Source organism: Zosterops lateralis, assembly GCF_965231275.1.
Source record: "Zosterops lateralis genome assembly, chromosome: 1".
In the NCBI taxonomy this organism is placed as follows: Eukaryota; Metazoa; Chordata; class Aves; order Passeriformes; family Zosteropidae; genus Zosterops; species Zosterops lateralis.
This window is the reverse complement of record NC_139762.1, coordinates 113,115,857-113,130,259: the sequence shown is the minus strand read 5'-3', so window position 1 is coordinate 113,130,259 and position 14,403 is coordinate 113,115,857. Positions and strand designations below refer to the sequence as shown.

Here is a 14,403-nt window from a genome sequence, read left to right as displayed (position 1 = left end):
TTAATTCTCTTTGAGTTGAACAGGTACCTTTGATGTAGCTGATTAAAGTTGATTTAAACAAAGTACTTGTATAATTTAATGGACATCCACAAAGTGAACCAGTACATGATGTTTTTCTTTTAGGACCAATTACTAGAAAAGAGAAACCCCTTGCCTCCTTTTTTTTTATCTCCAAAACTAGTAAAACTTCCAGCCAGTTTGCTGAGGTACAGTGAACTTGCTTCAGGCATCAAAGTGGGAGGTTTAGCTTGTGAGGAGAAGATATACTTCCCTTGTCTAAGGTTTGTTTTAAAGAGGTACTTCTCTGTATTAACAGATGGAGTCTGAATGTTCCTCAGTTGTGAATAAAAGCAAACTCTTAAAGTAGTTTGTGCTTGAAATAATTTGCTAGCTGTGTTGTAGTATTTGAAATTATCAGTGGGGATCTTTAAAAGGCTTAAATGTTTTAAGTCTATATTGAAAAAAATATATAAAGTTGCCACAGAATAGAGAAGTCTAATAAACTTAAAAGCTCTAGAAACTAAAAAAGTAAAAAAACCCCAAACAATAGCTTTTTTAAATATATATTTAAATACCAGCAGTTACTGCTTTTAAGTTGAAAAAAAAGTGAAGACATTTTGAAAATGTAAACAAACATTTTGAAAAAGTAAATTTAAAAAGCCCAACCCATCTGTTGAATAGGTATAGAACAACTCATCAAGATGTTTACTGCTATCTCAGAAGATTTTGAAGAAAATCTCGTTCAGAAAAATTGTGACTTCTGTTTGCTATAGGTCCCCTTATGTGTCTGTGATTGGACTCATCTCTCCTTCCTCTGCAAAGCTTGGGGACCACTTGGCTGATTCAGACCAGCTGAGATTCTGTTTTGGAAGATCCAAGACATTGCACTCTGGGCTCAAAAAAAGAGGAGAGGGTTAAATAGCCATTACATGGTTACAAAAAACCTTTTCCAATGCTGTGAATGTTGTATGTTGCACAGTTGTGTTACTACCCAATTAGAGGAGCTTTTTCCACGCAGAAAATCAGTCCTGAAAATGTAGGATTTTAAGTGCCTTGATAGCAGTTCAGAGATTCTTCAAATTCTGTAATAGTGAATCTGCTACTGTGTTGCCCCTCCTGCCCCAAATTTCTGAAGATGCTGTCTCATATCAAATGAGACTAGTCAGTAAAAATCTACATTGTTCTGTAAGTTTACTCTTTTAGAAAGAGTCATCTCTGCCTGCTAAGTCTTACTATTGTAGAAGGCCCCATGGTTCAGAAAATGAGAGTTGGACACAGGCTTTCTGCATGAGCAGGTGTGCAATACCCTTTAGAAAATGTTGCAAAACAATGATGAAGATGTGGCATAACAGGTAAGTGCAGTGCAACAAATAGTGTGTTATTTCTTCTTTCTAATATGTTTGTTTAGGAGAAAGATGCTAAGTAAAAAGGAAAAGATTAGTTAGGTTGCTTTTCCCTCTCCTACTCTTCTTTGGACTTGGAGTGGCATGTTATAGAAGAGATTGGTGCGTTGTACAAAGCTGCTTGGTTTAGAACCAGGTAAAAGAACAAGCATGTGGAGTGCTGTTTGTTCCTTTTGGATAAAGACTTGCTGTCCTAAGGTTGGTAGAGCAGCTGATGTAAAGAACTTGGTTAGTACTGGTTCAGTTAATTGATACCATTCAGGTATTGCAACATACAATATAAATAATGTGAGCTGTAGTATGTTTTACTGCATCGACTTGCAAAAAAATAAAAAGGATATGCATTCCCATCTGATTATTCTTTGATTTCCCTACTGAAATATTTCTCTGATTCTACTTTTTAAAGATTAGATTAGATGTTAAATAAGTGTGATGTGCTTTGCCTTTTATAGGTGCTCTCATGGGATTCAATTTATAATTGTCAGTTTCTCACCTGATACATTTTGGATGTTAATAGATTTCATCTGCATTTTGAACTCTTTCCCCGCATTTCCAGTGAAGTAGGTCTTGAATTGTATTTTTAAAAGAAATTTTAGAAAAGTCTGGATGACTTTATTCCAGAGTTTTAATATATTTAAACTAACCAAACTGACTGATTTGGGATTTCTAGTTTTGTGATTGTGTTGTCCCTGACCTAACTTGCACCTAGTGTAGAACATGCACAAGCTTGTTGATCCTGTAGTGTAGCAATAGCTCTGAGCTGCCAACACCCTGTGTGTTGTTTTATAGTTGATGTGGTTGTGGGGAACAGTAATGCTAAAGTTCATTTGAGGTTAGTTAGCATCAGGTTAAATACCAGTGTTTGATTATTACAGGTACTAGGTAAATAAATCTAGACAAAATGGAATTAAACCTGAACTGGCACTATCCCTTAAAAGTTGTGAGAAGCAGCATTATTTTATTTTTGTTGCCCCAAAATCTGCTCCTGAATGAAAAGGTATTATTTTCATATTTTTTGTTTGTTTGTTTTTGTGAGTTGCTTTTTTTTTTTTTTTTTTTTTTTGCCTCCTGTTGGTCAGAATAAACAAAAAAGCAGCAGACAAAGTTTCTGTATGCTTGTCCAGCTCATGGCCCAGATCTAACATGGGGGAAGATCCTGTGTAAGTCCCAAATAATTTTTATTGCTCCTAATATGTGCAGGCCTTAGTGTTGACCATTGTGTCCGTTCAGCAGGATGTAGAAGTGCTCAAAACCCACCTGTCTCTATTTGCCTTCAAAACACAGGACAGTCTTGCTGCCCAGTGCATGACAGACAAGTCTGTTGGTGGTTCTTGCTGTAATGGCTTCCCTGAGTGTTGTTGGAGGAAAAGGTCTGCCTTGCTTGTTCTCCAAAATGTTCATATTTTACAGTCTTTGGTTTGCAACTGGGGCATCCACAGCATTCCAGTACTTACTAATAATGGATTTGAGTGGTGTGTAAGCACCTTCCTGGATCTTGGGGAGGGATAATCTTCCTGTAACCTTCAGATGTGCCTACTGTTTCTGTGAAATAAACACTCCTGTTTTACACCAAAAATGGTTTCATGATGCCGTTCTCAATCAAAAATCACAGTAACAAGGCATGTAGCTGATGAACAGAATTCCATTAGTAATCATGTGTAATATTTATATGTCAAACTTTATAAATGTGGTATGTCCCTCTGGAACACACACAAGATTTAAGCTAGATCTAAGACTTAGAAGCATGGCAGCACCTCACAGTGTGATGCTTGGCCAATGCCAAAGTTTATTCCCAGCTCTGTTGTAGTGCCTCGGAACTGGCATCTTCCGAACTTCTCTCTGAAGCTGCAATTTGAAACTCTCACTCCATTTTATATAAAAGTAACTCTTAAGCCTCTTAAAAAGATGAATGTATAAAAACTTTTTCTGTTCTCAGAGGGGACAGGGGCTTTTCCCCATCCCTCTGACACTAATAAAAGCCAAGTGACTGCTGTAACGCTGGGCCTCCTGCCAGCCCAAGGAAAGCTCGGGGTAGGAAGGGGATTCCGGGCGGCCTGGTTGGCACTGTGTTAGCGGGTACCCACAGGGGCAGCGTTAGCAGCATTGCTGGGAGAGGGAGAGGGTGAGGGGGTCACAGGATCACGGAGTATCCTGATTCGGAAAGGATCCCCCAGGATCATGGAGTCCGGCTCCTGGCCCCGCACAGGACACCCCAAGAATGGCACCATGGGGCTGAAGACCGTTGTCTAAACGCTTTCTGAACTCGGTGCGGTGCCCAGCGAAGGTTGTGGGAGGTCAGGCTGTACTTTTCCGGCGTTTGGGACATTTTCGAGGGGAGCGGCGCGCCCCGGCCCCGCCCCTGCTCTCGGCGAGCGGCAGCACAGCCTGGCTCGGCTCCCGCGGCCGGCGCTCGACGCGCGCTGCCTGGCGCCGCCCGGGCCGCCGCCGCCATGGCCACGGAGGACGAGATCATCCGCATCGCCAAGAAGATGGACAAGATGGTGCAGAAGAAGAACGCGGTGAGCGCCGGGACGGGACGGGACGGGAGGCGGATCGGCGGCGGTGCCGCGGGTCCCGGCGGGGCCCCGGCCGGCCCCGCGCTCCCTCCTTGCCGCGGGCGCGGGGCCTGTCCCTTCCCGCCGCCGCCTTTCCCCGCGCTTTGGGCCGGCCTCGGCGCTTCCCCGCGGCCCCGCCAAGGGTGAGGGCCGGCAGCCGGGTCTGCTCCGCTCCCCGCCGGGACGGCCCCGCCGCCCTCGCTCCAGCGCCTTGGGCCAAGAGGAGGTTCCCGCCCGGGCAGCGGCCCTGAGCGCCGGGAGCGCGGCTTGGCCCTGCGCGGGGAGAGCGGGTCACCCCCAGGAGAGCCCCTGCGGACACGGCCCCTGTACACGGGCTGCCGGCGTCGTGGGTGTGAAAGCTGGAGTTTAACTAAGATATGAGTGAAGAGCCCAAACCCAGCTGCGGGAGGGCCAGAGTTGAGTGGGTAAACTTCATAAACAGGTGGGGAATGTAAGCTTTTCCTTCCTTCCTTCCTTCCTTCCTTCCTTCCTTCCTTCCTTCCTTCCTTCCTTCCTTCCTTCCTTCCTTCCTTCCTTCCTTCCTTCCTTCCTTCCTTCCTTCCTTCCTTCCTTCCTTCCTTCCTTCCTTCCTTCCTTCCTTCCTTCCTTCCTTCCTTCCTTCCTTCCTTCCTTCCTTCCTTCCTTCCTTCCTTCCAGCTGTAATACTTCTGATAGTGTTTATTAATTTGGAGAATATTTTGTGCCCCTCAGAACGGAGGAATATAGTTAGGCAGGTTTCAATTGGCATAAATCAAGCGTTGCTGTCATGTATGTCCTTCACACAGAACTCAGGTAACATATGGTGTTTATGCCATGCCTACAAACACATCAAAGTAAGTAAAATCAGAGTGTAGAGCAGCAGCCAGGTAACTGACCATGGTTATGTATAAAATAGCGCCCAGGTAAGTTGTAAACTCTGTTTGCTACTTCTTTATCAGGTGGACGGAAATTTGTGCTTGTATATGTGATTGTTGTTCTTCCTGCAAGGTACTATTGTATACATCAAGTGAAGGGGATTTTTTTTTTTTAATATGTTATGATAATGCATTAAAAGCTTAGTAACAGTAATAGTTCAGAACTCAATACTATGGAATTGCACTTTATGGAAGTAGTTTTGTTATTGCTTAATACTGGACAGTATGAACAGCATTATTAATACTGTGTGCATCTTTATAGAAATATTGATTGTATTAAACCAATGAGATTTGTTTAGTTCAGAATACAAGCAAAATCACTGTAAGTACACACAAGCCATGCTCCAGTCTGTGGGGGTCCATAATATGGCATGGCTTAGCTCTGATATATTTGAACTCTCAAATGATACATTGTGGCAGCAAGACTCTTGCCTAGAGGAGAGAATATTTTTATCACTGGCATTTATTAATTCCATTATTTTTCCCTCTTTATTCTCCATGCATTTAAGCACAAAAGCATTGGCTGTCTCACTTTCTCTAAAACTGAAGTAGTAGCTCTTTCTTACAAGGCATTGAAAGGGTGAAAACTTACTGACTGAAGTGCTTCAATATCAAAGTCATGAGAATGATAAAGGGCAGCCAGCTCAGCTTTATTTGTAAAGCTTCTGATAACAGAAAGAAAACTACAGCTCTCAGGTATATGAGAACAACTGTTGACCTTGAGGATTAGGCATACCCGGGATGCTGCTGGTGACCACAGGGTATTTCTCTGTGATCTGAGGCTTAGGAGTTTCTATAAAATTCCCAAGAGCAGCTGGGAACATGTATTCTCACTCTAGTATGTGTAACATAATTACCCTTCAAAGCTCTGGGGAGTGCTGCCCTGACTTCCTTGGGGTCAGCGTAGGTCTGACGTGGCTGAGCACAGCTGGGCCAGAGCTGGACCTTCCTTTTCACCTCTGTCCCAGGAGTGAGAGTGTGGCAGCACCAGAGGCATTGGCCTTTTGTGCTGTGTTGAAACAGCTCCTTCACTCCGTCTCCTTACTGCACACAAGTGGCTCCATTGTTGGGTTGGTGTTTTCTCAATGAGCTGCCGCTGTGGCCGAGAGTGGAGATCTGACAGTTTGTCCAAAGCACATGTGTGCAGCATGATAAAAACCCTTGGCTGTAGCAAAGGAGATGATGGACGTTAGAATTCAAACCAGGAGATCTCTCCGTGTTTTTCTCACTGGTCTTTGTCATTTACAAGGTATTTCTTTAATTGCACAGTGTTTTCCTACCTAATTCTGCCCTGCAGTTAAAACGCTGACCTTAACAAAATTATTAAGGTAGTCTCTGTGAAAAAGTACTTTATTGTCTCACAAGGATGGAGTAGAATTGGGAAATGCATTCTTACACAAATACCCACTGATGCTCTTGACAACCTCTTGTGTTCCTTTCTCCATTTTTACTCATCAAGAACAGATACTTGGTCTGTGTCATTGAATGAGAATGATTTGATGAGATGCATTAATAATGAAAGAAAGAAAGAGAAAAGCTTTGATATCTGCTCGCTCTGAAGCTGTCAAGAGTCAGATGACAAGAGATGTTTGATCTCATACAAAAGGTGACTCTGGCTTGTGGCAAAGCACTCTGTGGCATTTCTTTTGATGAGTTAAAAGGGCAGGCCATGCAGACACTCTTTCTGAGTCAGACTCTTGGTGATTTGCCTTGACTAAGGATTTAATTGTAGCTGTGCAGATTTCATAATTATTTTAGTGAAATGATATATGCAGTTCTTTTGTTTTGAAGGAGGAAATTATATGATGTAGTATTTAATGCACTCTGCAATGTGTATTTCTGCTACTGCTTCAAATTGAAATAGATACTACTCCTCCTTCAGAACTGTGATTGGATTAAAACCTGTAGTGCCTTCCTTTGAGCTTCTGTTGTATGTAAGTACACCTTTCTTGCATTAAGCTGCTGTAATGAATAGGTATGAAAACTATGACTGCACCCATGGATTAAAAACAATCAAGAATGCTTGAGTAAGTTTAGAGAAGAAAATAAAATTGTCTGTGCTATTAAATGTATACTCCTTTAAGTAGAACAGAATTATAACTGGATAGGTCTGCTGTCTTCAAAAACATACCATATTTTCTATTGCCTGAAGCTCAGCTTTAAAATATGACTATAAAATATCATTCTGTGCTGTTGTGATCTGACCAACTATAGGAAGCTGAGAGAAGTAATCTACTGGATCTGTATGAAGCTGACTTCTGTTAATTTAAGTGACAAGGTAAATTGAAAGCCAGGCAACCTAGGAGAATGGGATACTGCCTTTCATTTTCTATAAAATGGTAGAAATGCCTTTAAAAGAGGGTTTATAGCAATGCTCTTAATGCTTGGGGGGTTTTCTGAACAGACAAGTCTTACATTAGGAGAAAAGTAATTGCAAGTTATACTGTGCAACTTCCACACTAGTTTTGAGATAGAGAGAGCATTTGACTTTACGCTATGGAAAGTGATTATGAAAAACTGTTTAGTTGGTATGAGTTTAAAACCAATTTAAATTTAATTTTAAAGCATCTAATTCTTGGTGTGCAGTATAATTGATTAGAGAAGTGAAGGCTTGGAAAGGATTAGTGCAATTGTTGCATGGTTTGTTAACCTGCTATGTATCAAGTTGCTGTTATTAAAAAGCACTTATTCTGGGAATAATAAATTTGTTTCCACATGTGCAGTTGGGAAGGGATATAACAGGTGAAGGAATTTTGACTAGACTATTTCAAGAGGTGAGATGAAGAGAGTGCTACTTTGCCTTACAGTGTTACTTTCATATTGAATTTGCAGACTACAATAGGGTGTGTTTATTTTGAAATTACATGCTGTGAACATTGTGCTAATGACTTAATTGGTTTGGAGGTAAGTCTTATCGGATTATATTTTTTAAAATTGCGGGTTGACTTCTGTCGTTAGTTTCGTTTTGGCTAAGAAATTTTTCTTGTAATTGATTTTGTTTTGTAGCAGTGAAGATAATTAACTTGCTTTATTTGGATCTGTGTTTGCCCAGAAGAAACCACACCTCTGGCTGTTGAGAGAGAGACATGGTTTAGTATACCAGCTCAATTTAGCACCTGAAAACATTGTGACATTTCTCAGTCTTGCCTCCTTGCTGCTAAAATTCTGTGGTTAAGACTGGAGAAGTTTGTATATCATGAATAAAAGTTAAATGAGGCTTTTTCTATCATGACAAAATAGTAAAACTTTAGGTTTATACGTTAATTGAATTTGTGTTAGGTGGGATTTGGTGAAATGTTTGGTCAGAAGTTTCTTTGGGTCAGAAGTGTTTGAAAAACAAAGGTTGCAATAGACATTTGAAGATATCCAAGGCTGAGGGTTTTTGGATGTGACACCTAAGTTCCACTTTCGTCTTTCTCAACCTCTTGGTGGTTATTTTATCTTCAGTGGTTAAAGTGTAAGACTGCAGATGTAGCAGAATATTTTAAGTTTCCTTGTAACAGGTGTTACATTAGAAGTCGATTAGTGAGAATTTGAAAAGCAAGCAAAATGCAAAATAAAATAGGATGAGTCGAGAGGTAAGGAAAGAAAAGTGAATCAAATTCCACAGATTCGCAAATGGAAATTTTGTGGGATTTTTTTCCAAACCTCATGAATGAATAAAAAAAAAAAAAAAAAGGTAAGTAATGAACTGAGTCTGAGTGAACTGGATGCCTCTTGGATACACAGGCAGTTGTTGCCTCCCTTCTGTTCATGGCTTCCAGGTTCAACACCACGTGCACTTGAGTAACAGCCAAGTTGTCTCAGTCTTTGGGAGGTTTGTGTAGGCTGCCAGCCCACGTGCACAGTCAGAAGTGGATGGTGCAGAGCTTTGCTGAAGCACAGTTGGTAAATCATCAAGGTTGGAGAGGTTAAAGAGAATTACAGAGCTCACATTTATGCACTTTTTTAAAGTAAGGCCTATATTACTAAGGAATGAATTGTTAAAGTAGCTGGGTATAGACTTTGTTAACATCTAATAGTACAATCTCTGAATTTGAATCATTTGTCTAGAAAGCTGCTTACACAGAATCAGTTAGTACCTTTCCTAACAGTCTTAGCAGGGGAAAAAGAAAAACCCATGACATGTGGCTTTGCCACATCACCACAAACACAGTTAAGGATGATGTCTATGTATATTTTATATAAATATATGTGCATTAGTGATGGACTGTGGAGAGCTTCTCAACAAGTTCTTGTGCTAAAACTGGTGTGGTTGTTCTGAACTGAAAATTGCTGCAGTTGTCTGGGTTGTTTCTGATGCTGTTCAGTGAAGAACCCTTGAAGATGTGTGTTCCTTCAGTAGTAATTCAGAATGCTGTGACTGTCAGTTGAGTTACATGGGGTAAAACTCCCCTAGTCTTTGCATGAATACTTTGATTTCCAAGTTAAGGCCTGTTAATGCTTTAGAGTTTGTGAAGTGAAACATTCCTTGTTCTAGTTCTGTGGATAAATTGAGAACTGGTGGTTTAAACTCAGTGTGTGACCCTGAAGGCAGATAAGATTATATTGTTGATATTTGAAGTCCTTGATTGCTACTAAGTTGACTTTTTTATTTTCTTTCTCTTTTTTAGGCTGGAGCTCTTGATTTGTTGAAGGAGCTTAAGAATATTCCTATGACCCTTGAGTTACTACAGGTATGATTTTCTTATTGTTGTTACGTTGCACATGTTAACTCCCTAATGAAGAAGGTGGAGCCAGCAGATTTGAAAGAAAGTTACACTCCTAAAGGAGATTCTAGGTCCAAAGTCCTTGGACGCATTGGTTTTATTACATGATAATCTAGTCTCACTTCACCTGATTTAGGACAACTCACCTGAAGTATTTTCTTCCAGTAGCAAACTCTTAAAGCTTGTCTTTCTGATTAAGTTGAGAGTAGTGAATTTTGTCTTGGACAGAGGAGAAGAGCTGCTTACAAATTTACTGGACATAGAACGTTACATTTTTACTCTAACACAAATATGGTGTGTTTCCTTCCTCCTGAAGGAGATTGCACCTGATTACAGCTGATACTGTCTTTTTTTATATAGTTAGTTCTGGTTTTGCCTTGTAAGTGAGGAGAAACATAGTTGATACCTTTTAGGCAAGTTGTATTTGACACACACTCCACATCCCCCATCCCTCGCTGTGAGTTGTGGATTATTTAAGGTAATTATATTCTTTTACTCTCCTGGGCTGGGGTGATGGAGGGATACAATCTCTCCCAGTTGCATGGATACTCTCACTAATGTTGCTTAGATTGACATCTTTAACAACATTTCATATATTATTTGTAAATTCTTTCAAAAAATAAACTTGGTCAACTTTACTTACATGTCAAGGTTTCCTTACATGTCAACTTTCCTTACTTGGTCAACTGTCCTTACATGTCAGAGCTTGTCATGTAATTAATCAGTGAGCAACTTCTGTTCCAAACTAGCCCTATATTCTCTATATGGGAAAATTTTCAAATGTCAGAGTTAAATCTGAGACCTGATTTGCTGTTGTAGCCACTTAAATTGGAGAAGACTGAAAAGTAGCTTTTTTCTAAGGGGCAATTAATAGTCACAGATAAAGAATTAGCTATAAAGTTGAAATTTTAAAGGTGTCAGAAGTAATGACATTTTTGAGTCATGCTTCCTATATACTTGCAGAATGTACATAATGAGTTATTACTAATAGTATTTCTGACAGAAAATAGGAATTTTAAAGTGTCACTTTCATGCATGAATGCTGATACAACTCTGATACTTTGTCCCCTATGTTCAACCTTCTTCTTTAAAAAAAAAAAACCAACAAACTCAAAACCCCCCAGTAGAAATAGCCTACACAAAACAAGACCCAGAAAACCCCTCTGGTTAACCTGATTCTTTGGAGTTTCTTTGTGCAGGTCTTAATGCAAATTATATTTTGCATTCAGTATAAGAATGTTCTTTTGCCTTTGGAATTAAAAATCTCTCTGCAAGTGCTCTGGAAATTCAAGTACTTTGGGATACTCTTGCATAGTGCATTGACTGTACCTTAGGAGGCTTTTCATAAATATCCATTGCTGTATTCAAAACAGTTCCACTGCATAAGATTGCATTTAGCAACATATTTGTACTCAAATTTACTTTTTTTTTTCTTGAGAATTTGATAAATATATAAAGTCTGACATAAACTTTCTTTGTTCGCCTCACAAATTTGCTTAAGCAGTGATGGACTTGGAGCAAGAGTTGAAATGTGAAGTAATCATACCCATTGCCCTGGTGGTGGACCATTAGTCTGCCAGTGTCAAGAAGGGTGATGATCCTGAGATAGTGGAGGCACTGTCTTCCTCTGTGTAGATCAAGGCTTCTGACAAATGTGTTTGAAATGATGAAATGCAGACCATAAGTGAAAAGCATACTTCCAATACCCATTTTTAAGAAGTTTTGAAAGCTGGCTACATTGAGAAAAGCTCTGCTATCTCTGTTATTCCTGTGTAATAAGAGAAGTGATGATTTTTTGTTTAACACCACTGCCACTTCAGCAGCATCATTCAGAAATTATGAGGTCCTCTGACTAGTTTTACAGGTATGTGCAATAGAAAGATGCATATTAGTCATCTGGACTTGTGCTGGTGTCTTGTGTCTTTCTTGCTACGTTTATTTTCACAGAAAGCTGAAGTGCTTACAGGCAATAATACCACTGTGTTACATCTGATGAGTTTTATGTAAGCAAGCTGATCCTTGCTCAGCTGGGCAGGGAGCCAGTAGGGCTTCCTCACACAATTTATCCGGTGGTCTGACTTGCAAATCTGTTTAGCAGCTTCACAGCATTAAAGGCATTGTGTCCCTGGTGCTAATTGTGGTTAGTGCACAGCTAAACAGTGAGTGAGACAGTCAGGCTTTATTTAACAAGCAGGTTTTACAGGAAATGACACACACATGTGCAGAACTAGGCTGTGATGTGCAGCCCTTGTTAATGGCTTCAGGCCAGTTCACTGGCAGGCAGGCTGTGGAGAGCTGGGAGCCCGGAGGTGCTTACTCTTCACTGCTTGGTTTGGCTCTGCTTTGGTCCATCTTCATACCCTTTCAGTTTAAAGTTGGTAGTACCTCTGCTTGCTTTGGTGGTTGCTCATGCTGTGTTCCTTACATTTGTGCATTTGTTCTGGTTTAGGGAGCACCGGCTGCCACTGTGTGCTCTGCTTTGGGTTCAGTCATAGGTTACTTATGATCACTGCTGCTCACACTTAGTGAGGGCTGCTGGCCAAAGCTTCAGTGCTTCAGGGTGAAAACAGCTGTTTCATGCTGTCTTTGACTGTCTTTACTCTGAAAGCAGATGAAAAGTCCCCTAGAATTTAAAAGGGGAAGAATAAAATTACTGGAGTTTTTAATTTAAAAATGGCAGTCACAAGAACAGTTCTACAAACAGGAAGACTACAGAAATTTCAAATAATGTCAGCTGGTTTGTAACTAAAACATATTTATTTTGAGCATATAACACTGATCTTTTCTGTCTGTCTGTGCCAGTTAAATTAGTAGATCATTACTTCCTCTCTTCAGGTAGACCTGATCCAGTGCTCTATAGAAGCAAGCAAATGAGTTGTTTTTATGTAGTGCTTTTAGAAAGCTGGCAGTTCAGACAGTTCCCATAAACTGTCTCTCTCGTGTGATCAGAAGAAATTTTTCTATTTAGTTTTGAGTTTTACTTGACTTTTTGGATTTTACTTAGCTAAGTAAGTCTGTAAGTTTGTGTATTTTCCCTTTGCTGATGAGCATAGGCTGTCGCTGTGCCCAAGTATTAATGGAGGGCTGGGTTTCTTGGTAGATACATTTTTGTCATCCAGATGTGGTATTTTATGGATTTTCAAGGATGTGTTATTCTTTATTGCCTGAACATAATGTTGAAATTTAAGTGTTCAAAATATCAAAAGAAATGACCAGTACCATTAATGTGAGCAAGCAGAGTCCATCTTGGGACACTTTAGTTACAGGTGAGTATCATCTGTTTTCTTTAATCCAAATATGTGTTTAGAGCTGATGCTCAGGCCTGAGGTTATTTGATGTGTTTCCTTGGCTGAAATAGCTACGGATTATTTCAGTATGTTTCCAGTCATTTAACACATCCATGGTGCCTCAGAAAGTGTTGTTTGGGTTGTAAGAAGTAATTTACAGGAACAAATCATTTCCATTTTTAGCAAGCCACAAAGATTTAAATTTTCCTTTCAAGAAGAAGAAAGTTTGTGATATTCCACTGCAAAAGTAAGTAGAGTAATTTGAATTTAGTGAGTCCTGTAAATGATAATGCAACAAAAACTGAGCATCTTAACAACAAAAAAAATGTAGTGATCAGTCAAAATACAGAAAGATAATAAAATCCATATTTGTATTGTTAAATGCTTTTCTCCTCTTGTGAAGCTAAAAGGTTGGAAATTTTCTCCTTGTTACATGAACACATTAGCCATAAATCTTCTAAAATGTTACTGTTGAGCCAAATTTATGTTCTCATCCTCCGAGTCTTGAAGGGTGTGAATTGTAACTTACTCTCATATTCGCTCTGTAGGTGGCAGTAGAAGCAAAGACTTAAAGCTTGTCACTGTCTGGGCCTTTTCAGAAAGCTAGGATAGCTCATTCTTTAAAATCTTAAAAACACAGAGAGTTCTGCTTCAATCTAAACTCACAACCCTCTGTGCTAAGGATTCTAAAGAATCTCAGTATCACTAAAATTTTCAAGTACCTAAAACATGCTTGCTCTCAGCTAGTATTACAGCTTTTTCCACAGCCACTAAATGGGAATTCTAAGAGTATGATGTTGGTGAAGAAGTTAGAAAACCTTGTGCCCACCATCACTGCCCACCCTTCCCCAAACTTTTGTGATGAAAACAAATGGTAGTATTATTATATTTCTTTTTAAAATGCCCATGTTGTTAAAATAATTTTTATAAAGGCTTGCAGTATTTTGTCTTGATAATCACAAGAAAAAAGGAAACAAACCCACCACAAAACAAAAAGAGAAAGGATACTGTAAAAATTAATGTCAAAGGATGAGTTTATATATGTTTGTTAAATTGTCCTCATGTCACTTGTGATAATGTATATTTCTGTTTCTTTTGCAGTCTACTAGAATTGGGATGTCAGTGAACGCAATACGCAAGCAAAGCACAGATGAAGAGGTTACATCTTTAGCAAAATCTCTTATCAAGTCTTGGAAGAAGCTGTTAGGTATGGCAACAGAAACGTCCCTGCCCTTGCATATTTTAACTCTGTGTAGCCTTAGTGCTCACCATGGACATAGACGTATTTGGGCTTTTGTGTGAATGTGGAAACTTCCTGTGCTGGTGTAATTGATTTTTTACTCCTTGACTGTCACCAGGCCATTACTGTGAGAGAAACAGTTAATGTATTTATTGGGGCTGGCAGGCAGTAGGAAATCAGCTTCTCTGATGTGATTCATTTCTGAAGTCTCACTGCCTGCAGTTGAGCTGGAGTGACTGAATTGCAGCACTAAGCACTAACAAACCTCTTCTTGACTATTTTCTTTATCAAATAT

The 14,403-nt window shown here is 39.8% G+C and overlaps 1 protein-coding gene across 3 annotated transcripts in view; it reads left to right on the top strand.

Annotated features, from left to right (window-relative positions):
- The window catches only part of LOC310907659 (transcription elongation factor A protein 1), a 46,950-nt gene that overhangs the window by 14,733 nt on the left and 17,814 nt on the right, over positions 1-14,403 (top strand). For 2 of the 3 annotated variants that reach the window (XM_083858071.1, XM_083858070.1), the window contains exons 1-3: positions 3,807-3,922; positions 9,486-9,548; positions 13,970-14,075. In XM_083858071.1, the coding sequence (XP_083714197.1) occupies positions 3,854-3,922; positions 9,486-9,548; positions 13,970-14,075 (238 nt within the window). In that variant the 5' untranslated portion in view covers positions 3,807-3,853. Of the gene's footprint in view, positions 1-3,806; positions 3,923-9,485; positions 9,549-13,969; positions 14,076-14,403 lie in introns of those variants that run through there. The other variant, XM_083858073.1, reaches the window with a different exon arrangement.